The 18,336-nt window shown below is 52.6% G+C and overlaps 1 protein-coding gene across 3 annotated transcripts; it reads right to left on the bottom strand.

Moving 5' to 3' along the window:
• Window positions 1–1,785: 1,785 nt before the first annotated feature.
• MAPK8IP2 (mitogen-activated protein kinase 8 interacting protein 2) lies at window positions 1,786–14,736 on the bottom strand. Of its 3 annotated transcripts, none has more exons than XM_060188875.1 (12): window positions 13,973–14,730; window positions 12,819–12,924; window positions 10,928–11,224; window positions 10,753–10,873; window positions 9,432–10,646; window positions 9,096–9,171; window positions 8,801–8,973; window positions 8,599–8,708; window positions 7,958–8,062; window positions 7,751–7,821; window positions 2,999–3,097; window positions 1,786–2,512 (listed from the first exon to the last, which is right to left on the bottom strand). In XM_060188875.1, the coding sequence occupies exons 1-12, from the start codon at window positions 14,035–14,037 to the stop codon at window positions 2,440–2,442; spliced, it is 2,511 nt and encodes an 836-aa protein (XP_060044858.1). In that variant the 5' UTR covers window positions 14,038–14,730; the 3' UTR covers window positions 1,786–2,439. The 3 variants fall into 3 exon arrangements, with proteins under 3 accessions (XP_060044858.1, XP_007519426.2, XP_060044859.1); XM_007519364.3 differs by having other exon boundaries at window positions 10,753–10,846; window positions 13,973–14,725; XM_060188876.1 differs by lacking the exon at window positions 2,999–3,097 and having other exon boundaries at window positions 13,973–14,736.
• Between the last annotated feature and the right edge of the window lie 3,600 nt (window positions 14,737–18,336).

Here is an 18,336-nt window from a genome sequence, read left to right as displayed (position 1 = left end):
TTGAAAGCATTGCTTATTATTAGTAAGGGAGAGAGAGAGGAAGAACCAAGAGCATCACTCTGACATATGTAGTAGCAGGATGAACTTTATCTTTCCAGGATGGTTTCCTTGTCTAGATCCAGAGGCCAGAGTCCTGGTGTTGGAAGTTCCTCATCCAGACTCCAAGGCCTCCACCATTGTGCCAGGTGCTGCCATAGGCTCAGGAGAACACAGGAAAACAGCCACACTCCTGCCAGGGGGAGGCTGCCACTGTGGGTGCTAGAGAACGGGGGCAGAGAAGACAGCTGACACTCACAGGAAACTCAGTGCTTCCAAGGGCAGGGACAGACTGTGGAGGGCAGAGTCACTCAGGATGGAGCTCAGGTGGTGGAGAAACACACAGGAGGTGTGAAGTATCTGTGGGCCCCACAGAACAAATCAGGCCCTCCAAGCCCCAGTGCCCATGTTAAGGTGGTTGTACATTAGAATTCTTCAAAGCACTAGTTTAGTGACTGGTCCACGGGCCAGCTTGAGCAAGGGGGTCATGTTCACAGCCCATTAGAACAGAGCTGCTCAGAGGCATGACATCCCTCCTCCCCTCCCTTCTCCCTTCTCCCTTCTCCCTACACACACACACACACACACACACACACACACACACATACACACACGGGAAAGAGGAAGCTAGGGAGGGGGTACCCAAGCTGACCAGGGTCAGGGCATGGAACACTGGTTAGCCAGGGATTTGTGAGATCTAAGAAGCATCTGGAGAGAGGAAGGTGGCAGGTAGTTAGCCCTGAGAGGGTGCAGGGATCTCCCTCCAGAGAAGAAGCTGTTCAGGTAGAGGGCACACAGGCACGTCCACAAGGGCCAGCCAACAGGGAAAGGTCAACAACATGGACAAATGGGGAGTTGGACCGGAGGGAGGGCTGAGAACACGAGGCGAGGGGCCACATTAGGCACCTAGCTGATGCCTGGCTGGAGAAGGCAGGGAAGGGCATAGGCAGAGGGCATAAGTCCACTCTACTGGTGACAGGATGGCTGGTCTGGCTCCCGGGCCTGCTGTGGGTGCTGTACATGTGTTCATAGCACTTCTGAGACTCCAGAATATCAGTTTTATTTTTGACCCCAGAGCACTACTCATTTCTGGTTTATGGTGGTGCTAGAGATTGAACCTGGGACTTTGGACCTGGACTCAGGTATGAAAGTCTCTTTGCTGTGGTCCAGGAGGTGGTGTAATAGATAAAGCACTGGATTCTCAAGCATGAGGTCCTGAGTGCAATCCCCAGCAGCACATGTACCAGAGTGATGTCTGGTTCTTTCTCTCTCCTCCTATCTTTCTCATTAATAAATAATTTCTAAAAGAAAGAAAAAAAGAAAGTCTCTTTGCAGAACCATTATGTTATCTCCCCAGCCCCTAAATTCCAATTTTTAAATCAATGTATGAGATTTTAAATCAATGTAGCAGATTCTTCTCTCTCTTACAGAGTGTGCACACACACGAGTGCACACCTACACTCACAAGTGCACACACTCATGTCCCCCCCCAACCTGGACTTTCATGTAGAAGGAACACGCATCATGCAACCAGTGACCTCCTGGGGGCTCAACTCCCTGCTGGCCATTACATGTGTGGGGGGGTAGAACCCAGTAGGATACATGAGGACCTGACATGTTTTGATGAGCATGAAGGGTAAAACCTCCTGAGAGTCCATCCCCTGCATCTCAGCCCCCACTTCCATCAGCAGCACCTGCCCCCACCCCACCCCACCCCATATCTGCACCCCTCCTCAGAAACAGCCAGGGTCACACCAAGCAGAGAGTTTATTGAGGTGCTGGTCTGCGGGGGGTATTGCAGCAGCAAAGCAGACGCCCGCGTGGGCAGGGCACCCTCCTCCCAGCAGCATCGGGGGGATTGGGGTGAGTATCAGAACTACCTCAGTTTCCCCCAGGTCCTTCTAGGGAACCCCTCCCTGCTCCCCCTGAGCTCTGTGTGGGCAGTGCGGGGTAGTCCCTCCCCCCTCCCATGGTCAAGGATAGGATAATCTCTTGAGATTCACTATAAAAATTAAAATTCCTTTATAAATCACAGAGGAGAGGCAGGAAGGGTCACCTGGGAGCCTGATGCCATCTACAGCTTCACCTTCCTCCCTCCTCTTTCCAGTTCTGACACCAAAGTAAAGAGCAGAAGGCAGGAGTTTGCAGGCACAGAGAAGGGGAGGGGACAGAAGTGTGGGGGGAGGGGGCCCAGGGGCAGACAGGGTGGCAGAGAATGGAAGGGGGAAGCAGAGGGTGCATGGTGTTCCTGCTCCCAAGGCCTGGAGGGAGCATGGAGAAGGTTTCTCAGCACAGCCCCGAGAATCCCTGGACCATCAGGCCCCATGTGTCCCCATCCAAGCCACAGTGGTCTCTTGAGCCCCACCCCGGTCCCAGCTGCACCTGGAGCAGGAGTGGCGGTGGCTACTCCAGGTAGATGTCCTCTGTGGGGCAGGCGTACTCCAGGTGTTCCTGGTAGTATTCCAGGAAGGCTCGGCTGCAGAAGAGTGTCACCAAGCTGTCAGGGCTGTCCCTAGCCCTTCCCTCCCTTCCCAGCCCCACTGCAGTTCCTATCTTCCCCCTACCCCCACTGCAACCCCAATGCCCTGCCTACCTGCCCTCGTCATACTAGATCACACCCTGAGCTCTCCTGACTCAAGGATCATGTGTGATCGGGTCCCAGTCACAGGTCACTTGCCTCAGAGCCTCCATTCCCTCCATATCGAAGCCCTCCTGGTGCCCTCTTGCCACGCTCCTGCTCTCCATCTGCCCTCTTCCTGTCCCTTCTCATCTGAGCTCTCCTCTCCTCCTGCCCTAACTCTTCACCCCCATCTCTCCTGTCCCCAGAACCACCCCACCCCCAAAGCTGAAACCCTCCCATCTTTTCCATCTGTCTGTTCCAGTTCTGCACCCCACACTCTGTCCCCACCATCCCTCCCCATGAGTCCAGCCTGACCCCCCCCCACCCCCAGGTCTAACTCACCCCACACTCTGGGCCACTGGCCTCATGGACTCCTGGGAGACAAAGACATGGCAAGCAAAGCGGCTCAGCAGAGGGTGTTTGGTGATGAAGCCAAAATAGCTGTAAGGGGAGTCGGGGTGGAGGGGCATCAGAGCACAGACCCACAGCTCAGCACCCCCATCCCTGACTCGGGGCTCTGGAGAGAAGAAGCAGGAACAGAGGACTTGGGAAGAGAGTATGAGAAGTGGGCCACATGATTCCAAGCTTTTAAGGTAACTTTAGGTGGGTTCCAGTTCAAGGCACCTATGAGGAGTTGGTGATGGCTCAATTTTTTTTTAAGATGTATTAATTCCCCACCTCATGGAGGACTCTTCACAAGCCATGAAGTAGATCTTCAGGGGTGTGTGTGTGTGTGTGTGTGTGTGTATGTATGTGTGTGTTTCTCTCTTTCCTTCTCTGTCTCCCTCTCCCCTCTCAATTCCTGTCTGTTCTAGCAAACAAAATAGAAGGGAAAAAAATAAATAACCACCAAGAATACTATATTTGTAGTGCTGGCACTGAGTCCCAGCAATAACCCTGGTGGCAATAATTTTTAAAAAGTGTATTATCATTATTTTAAACATCTATTCATTAAGGGGGCCAGTGCCGCGGGCCACCACAGTGGTCCAGAGTCACCCAATCTGTTCTCCCTCGTGCTGACTCCTGACCGACCGGGGAGGTTGCCTTCAAGACCCCTGACCTTCCTGTTGCTCATCCACTGTGGTGGTCCGCGGCAGGCCAAGTAGTAGCGCAGCAGGTTAAGCACACATGGCATGAAGCACAGGGACCAGACTGGCATAAGGAGCCCTGTTCAAGCCCCCGGCTCCCCACCTGCGGGGGGGTTGCTTCACAAGCGGTGAAGCAGGTCTGCAGGTGTCTGTCTTTCTCTCCCCCTCTCTGTCTTCCCCTCCTCTCTCCATTTCTCTCTGTCCTATCCAACAACAACAGCAGCAATAACAATAATAACTACAGCAAGGACAACAATAAACAACAAGGGCAACGAAAGGGAAAAAATATAGCCTCTAGGAGCAGTGGATTCATAGTGCAGGCACTGAGCCCCAGTGATAACCCTGGAGGCAAACGTATATATTCATTAACACAAAGGAGGATAGAAGGGAGAGAGAATGTGAGCCAGAGCATCATTATGTAACATGCGGTGCTAGGAACTGAACTCAGGACTTCATGCTTTCAAGTCCAAAGTTCTAGCTACTACACCACTTCCCAAAGAAATCATTCTTAGTATTTACCAGAACACTGCTCAGTTCTGGCTTATGGTGGTGTCATGAATTGAGCCCAGGACCTCCAGTGCCTCAGGTATGAAAGTCTGTTGTAGTACATATAGTGTTATCTCTTTGTCCCTATTTCCTTTTTTAATTTATTTATTTATTGCTTCCAAGACTATCGCTGGGGCTCAGTGCATGCACTACGAATCCACCGCTCCTGAAGGTCATTTTTTCCATTTTATTGGACAGGACAGAGAGAAATTGAGAGGGGAGGGGCAGAGATAGGGAGAGAGAAAGACACCTGCAGATCTGCATCACCGCTTGTGAAGCGACCCCTCTATTGGTGGGGAGTTGAAGATTTGAACAGGGATCCTTGCATGGGTCCTTACACTTCATACTACGTGCACTTAGCTCAGTGCACCACCACCCAGCCCCTGTTTATTTATTTTTAAATAATTAAATTGATTTATTTCTGAAAGAGATGGATAAAGAAAAAGAGAACCAGAGCATCACTCTGACACATGTGTTGCAGGAGATTGAACTCAGAACCTCATGCCTACAAGTCCAACACATTATCCACTGTGTCGCCCCTGAGCTGCTTTATTTATCTTTATGAGAGAGTAAGGGATATCAGAGCACCACTCAGCTCTATCGTACAATACCTGGGATTGAACCTGAGGCTCCTGGGGCTTCAGGCAGGTAAGTTCTGTGCTCTCATGAGCTATCTCCCAGCCCTGGGTTAATGACTCTATGACAGGCTGTCTAGCTGTCTTTCCTTCACAGCTGATACATCCTGCCTCATGTCCCCATTGGCAAATGCCTCACTGTTACCAGATGCTCTAAACCTTTCTTTTTAAAATATATATATATATATATATATATATATATATATATATATTTTCCCTTTTGTTGCCCTTGTTGTTTTAACATTGTGGTTATCATTATTTTTGTTATTGATGTCATTGTTGTTGGATAGGACAGAGAGAAATGGAGAGAAGAGGGGAAGACAGAGAGGGGGAGAGAAAGATAGACACCTGCAGACCTGCTTCACTGCCTGTAAAGCAACTCTCCTGCAGGTGGGGAGCTGGGGGCTTAAACTGGGGTCCTTGAGCCGGTCCTTGCGCTTTGCACCACGTGTGCTTAACCCACTGCACCACCACCTGACTCCCGCTCTAAGCCTTTCTAGCTCCACCTCTGATCCTTCAAACTCAGAGTTATTTCTAAGTTCTTATGTGGGGCTTGACATTGACCCTGGATCTGTCAAAGCCTATTCCAGACACAGCCTGCACCTCAGTTTTGTTGCTCATGCAATCACCAACCCATCTCTGCTTCAGCCTTTTCTAGAACTTTCCTGCAGTCTTCTGCTTATTCAAGACACTAGTAACAGGTTGTTGGGATAGCATAATGGTTCTGGAAAAGACATTCATGCCTGAGGCTCTAAGATCCTAGGTTCAATCCCTAGCACCACTATAAACCAAAACTGAGCAGTGCTCTGGACTTTCTCTGTGCATATTATTTTCTGTACGGCCTCATTAAAGTAACAAATAAATAAATAAAATCTTTAAAAAAAAAAAAGAAGAAGAAGGGCTTGTGGGCCAGGGAGATAGCATGCTATGCAAAAGCTTTTCATGCCTGAGACTCCGAGGTCCCAGGTTCAGTAATCCCAGCACCAGCATATGCCAGAGCTGGGTAGTGCTCTGGTTAAGAAAAAAGCAAAAAAGGAAAGGCCCATCGCAGTCCTTCAGCATTAGACTCAAGACCCCGCCAACTGTGGTGAATCCAATCCACATCAGATCAGTCTGGGTTTTTGTGGGAATCCACACGACAGCATCAGTGCCAAGACAACAGGCTCATGTTACCCAGGATCGCATCACAACCTCATCTCAAATGCTGTGTTCAAGTAACCATAGTCCTAGTCACCAACACTTAGCTGCGGCTCCCTTGTGCCCAGCACCATCCTTGGCACTTTATATTATGTCCTCACACAAAGCTCTCAAGAGTCTATGGGACTATGAGAATCTGTGCCCTGCTCAGAAGCCAAGGATCAGAGAGGGTCAGGAACCTGCCCCAAGGAACCACAGCAAATCTGGGGCAGAACTAGGGCTACTTGCAAGTCCATCCTGAAACATTCCTGTCTCATTCAGACACAGCAACTTCCTGATCTACCAGGGGCTTCACAATGAAACAAGTTCACCTTTTGTTTGGCACTTTAGGGTTCCTTACCATAAAGGACTGACTGCCCTGAGTTCTAGAAGAACAAATATTAGAAAGGCCTGTGCCCCGGTGTCTTCTTTCAACCCTGACATTTCTCAGAGAGGCGTTACACAGTGGAAACACTGCTGTATCTAACTCTCTCCTCAGTGCAGAAGCAGCCAGACTGGACTCTGGCACCACTCTTAACACAGAAACATCCCAGTGAGAACAAGCTGGCCTCAACATCTGTCCCAGGCCTCGACCCCAGCAGTACTGTGATCTTCCTACAGCTGTCTGCCTTTAGCACCTGCAACCTCCAACACCCCCGCTGGCCTCTGGCCCTGGGCTGCCAGTCTGCCTGCCTGCTCCTGTCTCCTGCATCTAGGATGCGGGCACTGAGAAGGCACCAGTCTGGGCTGAGCAGGAAGCCCATTACCCTGCCCACTGGTGAAGGGAGGCAAGAGCTTCTCTTTCACCCCTGTTTCCTCTCCCTCAGTCTGGCTCTCTTGTCCTCTTCACAGCTAACCACTAGACTTCTCCCAAGGAATGCCTGCCCTCCAGGCCTCCCTCCTACATGCCAAGCCAACATAAGGTCACTTCAACCTCCCTGCATCTGTGATTAAATGCTACGGTGCCTGCAGATACTGGGCTGTTTACCCCATGTTCCTTCTCCTGGTGAGGGTCACCATCTGCCTGGTGCCCAGGAGGTATGTCATTGGTGCCCTTCCAAGATGCAACACCCAGATGACCTCTGCAGAACTTGGTTCTACCCTGTCTGCCTAACAGCCAGAGCTCAGCTGTCACCTAATATCACACTGGGGGCCCATCACCAGCAGGAGTAAGAACAAGCTCCCTAGCAAGTCAGGAGAGCACAGGTGCCCAGTGACACTCCAGCCTCCTTCCAGCTGATCCCTGAACTCCAAGTGTTTCTCATTCATAGCTTCAACTCAGCTGGTCCCCAGTCAAGAAAACCCACCCATCACTGACTGGTTCTCAGAGGCTAATAGAGCAGTCTTCAACCACCCCCACTGCCCAGGAGAACTCACGTCCCTCTCACTGTGCCCTCAACCCCCACATTGACATCCTCAAGACACACATGCCTGCCCCCAAAAGAAACTTCTGGCACTTACTCGTCTCTGTCTCCCCACCTGGACCAGAGAGCACTTGATGCATACATCTCAAGCCCAGTACAGAGTGGGCGCCACATGGGAGCTCAATTTGCAGCCCCAAATGGGTGCAAGTGGGGCTATCAGGGGGAGGCAGTGGGGATGGGCAGCCCTCAGGGTGTGTGAGGACCCAGGAAAGGTGAGGCTCTCACCAGCTGTTGCGGGGGTGGCAACCACAGAAGGAGATGTTCTTCATCTGGAAGAAGTGGCTGCAGTGCTGGAACTACAGGACAGAGAACAGTAGACGTTGGGTTAGAGGGAGGGACCCGAGCCATCCTGATACCCCTGACAGACATTTCTTAGCTCAGCCTCGGGCCTTACCCCACCCCCATCCTCCCCAAGCCTCCAGAGTCCCCTACCTCAGGTCCTCCACTCAAACTTAGCTTGACCCCCCGAAGAGAAATCTCGAGGTCACAGGAGGCTGGGGGACGCAGGTGGACAGTTAGTTTCCGGGCAGTGGCAATCTAGGAGAGAGGTCAGGGGACAAGCAGGTCTCAGCACTGTGAGGGTCTCCGTACTCCTTGGTGGAACATTCTCCGTAGTGCTTGAAGACTCCTGACCCTGATGCTGGAAGCTAGGGGCCATGCCTTGGTCTCAGGACCAGCAGGTCCTCTCTCTGCCCCCAGCCTGCCTCCCTTTTCTTTGGTCCCTCCTGTCAGGTCCACACTGTCCCATGGCTCCCAGCTCCTTATACAAGTGCCAGCAGATGGTGCTCAAGAGCATCTGCTGAGTGAAGGACTGAGTGAGCAAATGGAAGGGAAGGGTCTGTGAGGGCCAGTTTTCATTTTCACACAAGTGGGCTAGTGAAAAGGTTTTGGGACCTCAAGGTGATGGGGAACAGCTGCCAAGTCTCTGAAGCAGGGTTGGGGGGCAGGCCTGCCCCAAGGTGCCTGAGATGTATGTCAGGATGGTGAGAGGCCTGGAGCCTCCAAGGGCTATGCCAACAGATCCCACACACACACACACACACACCGCCCCAGGCCCCCACCTCTAGACTCACCTTCTGCATGGCTGCACAGAGGATGCCATTGCCCTGGTGACAAGGCACCTCCACGGAGCCCAGGAACTGGACGTCAAACCGGTCCACCCAGCAAGGACTCCGCTTGCTCCCTGGGGTGAGGGGGGCACATGGGCCCAGGTCAGGCAAGAGAACAAGGGCCACGGTCTAGGATACTGAAGGTGACTAAGGGGCGGAGCCTCACCCAGCAGGTCTTTGGCAGGGCCGGGCACTGCGTGAGCATAGAAGGCAGGAAAGACCCCACGTTCCCCCGTCCGCATGTTGAAGCCTCGGAACCAGAAGTCGTCCTCCTCAGCCTCCACCAGCACTGGATCGTCCACATCCAGCTCTAGCTCATCTGGGTGTCGAGGGATGAACCTGGGTGTGGGGGGGAGAAGGGAGCAGAAGGTCGCTGGGGCTGGGGCATAACTGGGTGGCTTTTGTCCAGGGTCCTGTCATGTGGGTAGACTGAGGCTGAGGTCATAACAGCAGGGCCATACCTGAAGACAGCCCGATGCGTTTGCTCTCTCTCCTCCCCGTTGACCAGGCAGGAAAAAAGGCCAAATGACTCAGTGCCTGAGACACAGAGACAGAGAGAGACAGAGACTCAGAAGTGGGTGGGGAAGAAAACGCCAGAAGGTCAAAGCCAGGGCTGGAGCCACTGTTTCTCCTCTAGAGCTACCCTTCCCACCCCATCCCTTACCTTAGCAGGGATCCAGGGAGATCCCCTGACCACCCCCCAGACCTCAGGGGGCCTGGGCACTCTGGAAGACTGGGCCTGAGAGTCCTGTCTGCTACCCCAGGGCCACACCCCTCTGCTCCCCACACCCACTCACTGGAAGAGCGGGAGGTGCTATTGACGAATACGTTGAGGAATTTCTTGGAGAAGGTGAGGTCAGGGCTGTCCGGGGAGGCGTCCCCAGGGGTCTGGTCACCTCCCAGCAGCGCAGCCCCCGGCTCCTCCTCGCTGGCCTCGCCACCACTGTCCTCGCTGTCGTCGCCCAGGCCGGCACAGCGCCGCAGGCTCACCAGCTCCAGCTGCGTGTGCTCGTCCACCACCAGCGTGTACTTGACCGCGTCGTACACCAGAGAGGCGTCCAGGGGCGCCACAGGGGCCGAGCCCCTGCCCCCAGGGAGGCCTGGCTTGTCCTCAGCATCATCCTCATCCTCTTCCTCCTCATCCTCCTCTTCCGAGCAGGCAGCAGAGCAGGAGCGGCCGGAGCGGGCGGCGCGGCCTGAGGCGGCCCAGAGCGGGGTGATGGTGTCGCGCGTGGGGTTGCTGAGAAAGAGGCAGGGCCCGGGCTGCGCGGGGAGTGGCCGGGGCGCGGGGGGCACGGGGGGCGGCGACCCGCACAGCGTCTCCATGTCCAGCAGCTCCACATCTCCGGGCCCCGCGGCCGCGTGGTCAGTGCTGGCCAGGTCGCCGGCGGGAGAGGTGGGCTCCCCGGGCCGCTGCGCCGGGGACAGGCACTGGCCGGGGCAGCGGATGGGCGACGAGCCCTCGGAGATCATGCGGCTCACCAGGTTGCTGAGCAGCCAGGGCGAGTCAGCGTCCTCGCTGAGGTCGGGCTCCGACTCGGAGCCAGACTCGTACTCGCTGTTGGTGTCGTCGGGGCCCACGGGCAGGAAGGCGGGGCGGCGCGGGGGCTCGCAGGGGGGCTCAGGCTCCGGCTCCGAGGCCGGGGACGAGGCCTCCTCGATGGAGTTGGTGAGGTGCGAGGATCGGCCGCTGCTGCTGCCCCCATCGCTGCTCAGCTCCAGCTCCGTCTCGGAGATGGACGAGATCATGCGTCCCAGACGCGCGCCCCCGGCGTCCTCGGAGTCCGAGCCCGGCGAGGACAGCTCCTGGCTGCTCCGCCGGCCGCCGCGGCCCCCGCTCGAGCGGCTGCCCAGGTCCGCTTCGATGCCGGGGTCCGAGGAGGGCGAGGTCCCGTCGGGCGCAGGCGGCCCCGCGGGCCCGTTCCCTTCGCAGTCGCAACCCGGGTGCTCAGGCGACTGCGCCCCGCAGGGGCTCTCCTCGGCGGGGGCGGGCGGGAGGAGCGCAGGCGGCTCTGGGGGGCAGCGGGGCGCATCAGCCAGTACCCGCCCTCCTCCCCCACCTCCTGCACCTCGGACCCTGCTTTCCCTTCCTCCTCCCCCTCCGATCACACCCCTCACCTCTGGTGGGCTCCTGGGTGGGTGAGCTGGGCACTGTCTCTTGCCAGGAGGCTGGGGGCGCTGGGGCAAAGCCTTCATTGTTATTCAACGAGTCCTGGCGGGGTGGGGGCAAAAGAGCGGGCTAAGGAGGCTGCTTTGGTATTCAGTGTCTGGGTGCTATGGGGCTGAAGCTCACCTGGGCTCCTAGTGTAGTCAGCTGGAGCGTGGTGGGCCGGTGCTTGTGGGGCTCCTCCTGGGACGGGGAGGGGATCAGGGCATCCAACACGGGGACTTTCTTGCCTCCTCCCTCTTTGCTCTCCCCTTCTCCCTCCTCCTCCTCCTCCTCCTCATCATCATCCTCTTCTTCTTCCTCCTCCTCCTCCTCATCGTCATCATCGTCATCATTGTCATCTATCATCTCAAACTCCTGGAAGTCATCTTGGAAGGAACAGATGGGGTGCGGCTGCTCCGAACGCCCCAGGGAGAGGCTGTCCTGAAGGAAGAAGGGACAGGACAGAGTTAGGTGACTTGGAGCCCCAAGGCCAGGAAAGGGGGGATTCAGAAGCTATAAATCAAGCTCAGACTCCAGCTCTCTCTGCCTTCCACCAACAGAGCAATTTGGCTTTCTTTCTCTTTCTTTCTCTGCAATCTGCTTAAGATAGGTAAGGATCACTCCAGTTCTTGATAAAAGATCAAACTCCCAAGCCTGGGAGACAGATTCTCAACCTGTCAGCCCCCAATATCTATCACATTTGATCCCAGAACTCTTCCTTACAAGTCTCTCTCTCTCTCTCTCTCTCTCTCTCTTCCTTCCTTCCTTCCTTCCTTCCCTTCCTTTTATCCCCAACCAGGACTTCACTGGGACTTCATGTCTGCATGATTCCACTTTCCCTGATGGCCTCCTCCCCCACCCCCCAGTCAGGGAGAAGGTTAGAGACAGAGAGGGAAACAGGGAGAAAGGGAGACACCATAGCGCCACTCCTCTGCTTGAGGAGATCCCCTTTTGCATGGTGTTCCCATGTGGTGATGGGAGCTAGAACCTGGGTCCTCCCTCACACATGGTGAAGTACATTACTGGGTGAGCTATCTGCCTGCCCCTTTGCTTCATGGCATTTTTTTTTAAGTCACCATTACTATACATAGTTTGCAATCTGTCTACCCCACTAATATACAAGCCCCACCAGGGTAGCCATGGCAATATTGTGTATTGAGGTAGCTCCACTTGTAAGAACAGGACCTGGCCCACAATGAGTGCTCACTAATACGGACTAAGTGTACACAGACTGAGACACCAGGACCCTTCTGTGAAGGGAGCTTCACCAACCTGGCTCCAATCCCAGGGCCTTTTCTGCGGCCTATCTTTCTGCCCACTGTTCTTCTCTTCCATTTGTCCTTTGTCCTACCACCCTCTTGCCCCACCTCCCTCATGTGCCCACCTCCTGCATTTCTTCCTTCAGGGCTCTGTGCTGTGCCATTTCCACTGAAGAGTATCTCTTGTGGCCTCAGTCTCAGTTGGGCTCCCCATACTGCACCTGTGTCCTCCTTTGGGAATTTAGTCCTTGGTACTCAGGCAGCCAGTGCCTCTTACAGTATCTCTTTCTTCCCAACTAGTTTTGCAAACCTCTAGGAGCCAGGGCCATACCTATCTTGTTCTTCTCCAAGTGTCTGGGAACCCCCAACACTCACCACATGGCAGTAGCTCAAAAGTATTCTTGAATCAATGAAAACAGAAATGTGGAGAAGCAGGAAGGAGCAAAAGCAAGAGATGGGGCAGAGAGAAAGGATTTCAGTGGTGGGAACAGGAGGCATAAGAGGGAGGGACAGCACTGGGGAGAAGAGGAGGTGTGATGGCAGCTGAAAGAGGTTAAGAATGTGATCTGAGGGCAGTGAGGACCCAAAGCATAAGCATACCTCCCCTCCCCTAAGCTAGCTCACTGGTGGTAGGGGGCATGTGAGGGCTGGGGAAAGCTCTGGGGTGAGCTCAAACTCACACTGAGACCCCAAGTGAGCCCTCAAGTGAAACCCGAGCCAGGTTATCACCTGAATGGGCTCTGCACCCACCCACCCCACCCCTGCCCTCTCCCCACCTTCTCGCAGTGGTCCGAGTCATAGCTGAGACCCAGGCCACAGTCGTCAGTGATTTCAGACAGATCTTCATCATCAAATTCTTCCAGGCTTATGTCCTGAGGTGGCCTGGAGAGGAGACCAGGGTCAGAGAGCAAGGATAGAGCTTCTGAGAGAGTCACCAATCCTGCCTAGGAGCTGGTCCCAAGGAGGGACCAAGGCTCATCCCCGCCCCCTAATTCCTAGTTTCTTGATCTCCAGAGTCACCAGCTTCCAGACCCAAATCCTGCTATCACCTTGAATCTCAAGCTTTACTCTCCATTGGATTGGCCCCCACAATCTGAGCCATGACCACCCCAGCCAGAGGAGCCACTCTGATGTCAATTCTCCTCCACCCCTCCCCCCTCACAGAGCCTGCAGCCTCTCCCTGTACACTCAGCTCCACGTCCCTGTCCCTCTGGGTCCTACTGGCCTCAGCCTCAGGGGAGTCAGGCTGAACAGTGCAGGGGGGTGGGGAGGAGCTGAAGCTGCAGCAGCAGAAGAAGAGGGAGGTGTCAAGCTTGTTCAGGGAGCAGAGTCTGGTCAGCTTGCATCTCCCCATTCCTGCCCACAGCAGGTTACACCAAGGTCCAGTCTCTCCTTCCCCACCCTCTTCCCCAGCCCCCTCCCTCAGGGCTCCAGGCTTGATTTCAAATTCCCCCCCCCCCCAGTCCCATGGACCAGCAAGATTGGGCTCAACAAGGCCCAAAAGACACCAGCCAGCTGAGAGTGTGTGCTGCCCAGGAGGGGTGCCCCTTAGAGGCTGGGCCCCCGGCCTCCACCCTTGAGGTGTCAGATGGCCATGCTGGGTGCGGCACCCGGATCTTAGTGGGAAACGGAGGTGGGGGATGGGGTCATTAGGACCTGAGAAGAGGAATAAGGAGGAGGACAAAAAATAAGAGACCCTGAATCAAAGGGTGGGAGATAGATGGGGAGTGGGCATCAGAGGCCTCAGGGCAAGACAGGGGCCTTGACTTGGGTCCCCCAAGATGATGATGGGGGTGGGGTGGCTGGACCAGGTCGCGGGGGGCTGGGGGCTGGGTCCGAGTGTGGGGGGGGGGGGGCAGGGGCGAGCATGGGGATGGAGGGCTGCAGGAAGATGGGGACCTGCCAAGGCCCCGGGCACCAAAATGCGTACCTGCAGCCTGGCGGCGACAGCGAGTGAAAGGTAGAGAGAGAAAACATCTCCGCCCGATCCGCCATCTTCTCCGGGGAAAGGCCTGCGACTGCGGCGGGGGAGGGGTGACGGAGCGGCAGCCCCGCTCGCCCTTCGTGCTTCCTCCTCGGTCCTCAGCCCTCCCCGAGTCACCTCGTGACACGCCCTGCGACACCCCGCCCGCGACACACCTCGACACCCTGCCAGGACACCGCGGCAGCGAGCGGCGGCGCCGCAGGGGGAGGGGAGGAGGGAGGATCCGGGAGGAGGAGGAACCGGAGGAGGGAGGGGGCGCGGGAAGCTGGTTGGAGGAGAGGAGGTGGCTTGACTTGAGAGGCTCTGCTTAGGGAAGGCTCGGGTCTGTGCTTTTTTTTTTTTTTTTAGGGGTGGGGGGAGCTGCTGAGAAGCGTAAAGGTTGGGGGTGGGGTCAGGTTCGTGCTCCCGGGGGTCTGCAGAGGGGAGACGTGAGCGCTGCAGTGGGGGTGTGGGAGGAAGGCTCTGTCCAGGTCTGCAGACTTCTGGCTAACTGGGGTTGGTTGGTCGGGGCAGAGAGGCTTTTGAATGGGTACAGCCCTCGGGGTTGCGGTGACGACCCTCCCCAGGAATCAGATAGGAAGAGTTGGGGGGTGGAAGTAGGGGCTTATCCCAGGCCTGGATCCGAAGTGGCTCAGCCAGGGCTGGGCCGCGCGTCTCGCCCGCTGGAGGAGCTGTCTGCCTCCCAGTGCTGATCAGGAGCTGTCCCACCGCCGGTGCTGATCGCTGTTCGCTGTTCGCTGGTTAACCTCCCTAGACTGGCTGGCTCACCGGGACTGGAGAAGCTGTTCCCTGACTGGTGCTGGTCAGACTTGGGGAAGCTGTGCCCCCAGAGCTTGCTGGTTGGTCTGTGCTGGACAGGGACCTCCGACCAAAGGATGCTGAGACTGGCTGGATTCAGAGTTGACCATACTGAGCATGCTGACTGGAACTAAAACTCCCAGTGCACAATACAGACTACGCAGGCTGGACAGAGGTATCAATGGGCACTGGGTGAAGTTCTAACCTTAAGGCTATGTTCATGCAATTAGAGGGAAAAAAACTATTTCTTCTGCATCGACTACACGAAGAGCACTGATGGCTCGCCATGTGGCTGTGTGTGGGGGGTGGGCTGAATTAAGCTGCTGGGGTGAGAAAGAACAGCGCAGGGTTCTGAGTAGGGTTGAGAAAAAAAAAAAAGGATAGAGAACCATGTCAGGGGGTCTTTATGGAGATTTGGCCCCAAGAAGAAGACTGCAATTTCAACAAGAGCGCAATGAAAATATCATTTTACCCCCTTGGTGAAAATTATGTGCCTTGATATTTCTTTGTTTAAATTTTCTATGGAAAATTATTTCATGGAGCTGGGTGGTGGTGCACCCGGTTGAGAGCACATGTTACAGTGTGCAAGGACCCAGGTTCAAGCCCCCAGTCCCACCTGCAGGAGGAAAGCTTTGCGAGTGGTAAAGCACTGTTGCAGATATCTCTCTGTCTCTCTCCCTATCACCCCTTTCCCTTTCGATTTCTGGCTGTCACATTCAATAAATAAAGATAATTTTAAAAATTTTAAAAAGCAAAATTATTTCTAAAGGAAGAATGAGGCACTTGAATAATTAATGCCTGGAAGTCACAGGACAAAAAGAGCTCATGCAAATTGGGAAAGCTGATGTCATTCTTTAAAAAATAAAGAAAGAAGACTTATTTGTTAACTTATGAGAGAGAGCATCACTCTGGTATATGCAGTGCCAGGGATCGAACTCAAGAGCTCATACTTGCAGGTCCCGCACTTTACTGCTCCAATCTTTCCCAGATGTGAGGGTTAGACCATCCTTTGGGTAGCAGTTATCCCATCCCAGAGAGAAGACCTATGACCAGGGACAGACTGTGTCCTCCTTTGTAGCCACAATTTATATTTTGTCTAACTTTTAGTGTCTTTCTAAGAATAGCATTTGAACTATTTGGAAAGTTGGGAAGGGAACAGAACACTGGACTTGCATACATGAGGTTCTGAGTTCAAGCCCTAATACTTGCATATACCAGAGTGATGCTCTGGTGTTCTCTCTTTAGCAAATAAATCTTTTTTTTTTTTTAAGAATAAGGAAACTTACAAAGGAAGGGATGGGATATGGAACTCTGGTGGTGGGAATTGTATGGAACTGTATCCCTCTTTTTTTTTTTAAGAATTTATTTATTTATTCATGAGAAAGATAGGAGGAAAAAAAGAACCAGCCATCACTCTGGTACATATGCTGCCGGGGATCCAACTCAGGACCTCACACTTGAGAGTCTAGTGCCTTAGCCACTGCGCCACCTCCGGACCACATAAATCTTATTTTTTAAAGAGTAGATTTGAGTCCCTAATGCCTGAGAGTAATGTGAGATCAGAGATCTTATCTTTCTTTGAACCTCCAACTTGAACATAGGAATTAATAGTAGTATATATGTGAATTAACTAGTTTGTGAACTCTACAAAGTCTAGGGTACTAAGTCATTGTCATCATACTGTTTTTGTTCCATTTTAGGAGTATCAAAACCATTTCCTGTTCCTGAAGCTCAGGTCTAGACATACTAACTATTCCCTGACTTACAGAACTTTAGATTTCCTCAGATAATTCAATTTGACTCTGATTTCCCAGTTTCCTTTTGGTCCCAAATCTTTTGTCATTAATATGGCCAGTCTAGCATCAGTCCCTGGGCTTCTAACCAGTTAATAGTCTTTGAGTCTATCTAGTGCATCTCAAAACTTACCTCCACCTAGAATTACATCAACTTAATTCCTAAATCTCACCTTAGATCATCACCCCCTAAGCTTAAGCTTAAGCTTATCTTCCTTTTCATTCCCTTATTAGATTTGCCCCCCCTTCCACCCAGTTCCCAATGCTATAATGGTCGAGAACTGAGTCTTCAACTTCCACTTTTATCTGTGGTGTCTTCCATCTGTCTCCAGAAAATTAGAAAAGAGTCACCAGTATTACAGTTTGAGAGATCACGGTACCTATCTTAATTTTATCATCAATTTTCTGAACATGGGCAATTAGTCTATCCTAAAAAAAAACCTGTATATTGTTATTTTAAAAGTCACATGAAATAACACATGCACAGTACCAGATATCAGCCTTACCTCTTACTTGTAATCATGTCCCTCATAGTAGTGCCCATCTCCTCCCATCCACTCAGGACTCTACTCTTTCCAGCTCAGGGATACATGGGTAAAAACAAACAATCTATTTCCTGAAGGGGCATATAACATCAAATTTGTATGTGTAACTTCATGTGAACTTCATAGCATCTTTCTCTGGATGAATAAACTGAGGTTCATGGGATCTGATATGGTCAGTCTATTTCTGAAATTTTTTCTTCCCTCTATATATGGGTCCCATGCACTGCTGGTTTTTCACCTGCTTTCCTGACTATTATTGACCATTACTTCCTTCCAGACTTCTATTTCATCTCTTCAGTGTCAATACAAAGTGTTCGGGCTCTCCCATTTTATCTATGTAGTACTGGGAATTGAGCCCAAGACTTCACACTTGCAAGGAATTAGCTCTACCACTAAACCACTTCCCCTGCCCTAACTCTACAATTTTAAGATTTTGGTTTGCTCCATCACCCACTGATAGTACAGAAACTTATCACAAAACACAAAAATTGACTGGACTTACATGGGAAAATTGGAATAGCAGCACAGTTTCAACAATCCTGAACACTAATCAAAAAAAGTCAAGGGACATTTTGTGAACAAATTTCTCACAGACCTGAATGTTAAGTAAATGGAAAAAAAAACTGCCATTTATTTTACACATCTAGCATAGAAGTTACAAACACACACACACACAAAAGAAGTTACAAACACAAAATAAAAATTCCAATGGCTAAAAATGTGAAAACAAACATATGACAAGTATGAAAAGCTTGAGCCATACCTTGATGAGAATAACCAGTAATTTCTCCACATTCCAAATCTTGATTTTAAATATCAGATTCTCTATTACTCCCTATTTTCTCACTTTCTTACTATATTACTGTGATGGCCATAAGTCTCTGACTTCATAAATAATGTGTTCCATTTACTATTTCTGTGTAGCATATTACCACTAAATTTATTAAAATAACCATGTTACTCTAATACAGTTTGGGGATCGTGAATTCTAGGACTTCAGTGGGAGGTTCTTATATGGAAATTCTTGTATGGTCTGGTTATAGTGAGAGGTCAGCTGGGCTGGACATACCAGATGGACCTTTCCTGGGCATGGTTGCCATGCTGACTGTGGCTTAGCTGACTGGAGGGTGAGAATCAGCTGTACACCTGTACCTGGCCTCTCAGGGTAGTGAGA

Source organism: Erinaceus europaeus, chromosome 4 (genome assembly GCF_950295315.1).
Source record: "Erinaceus europaeus chromosome 4, mEriEur2.1, whole genome shotgun sequence".
Taxonomy (NCBI): Eukaryota; Metazoa; Chordata; class Mammalia; order Eulipotyphla; family Erinaceidae; genus Erinaceus; species Erinaceus europaeus.
This window is presented reverse-complemented; position numbering and strand designations above follow the sequence as displayed.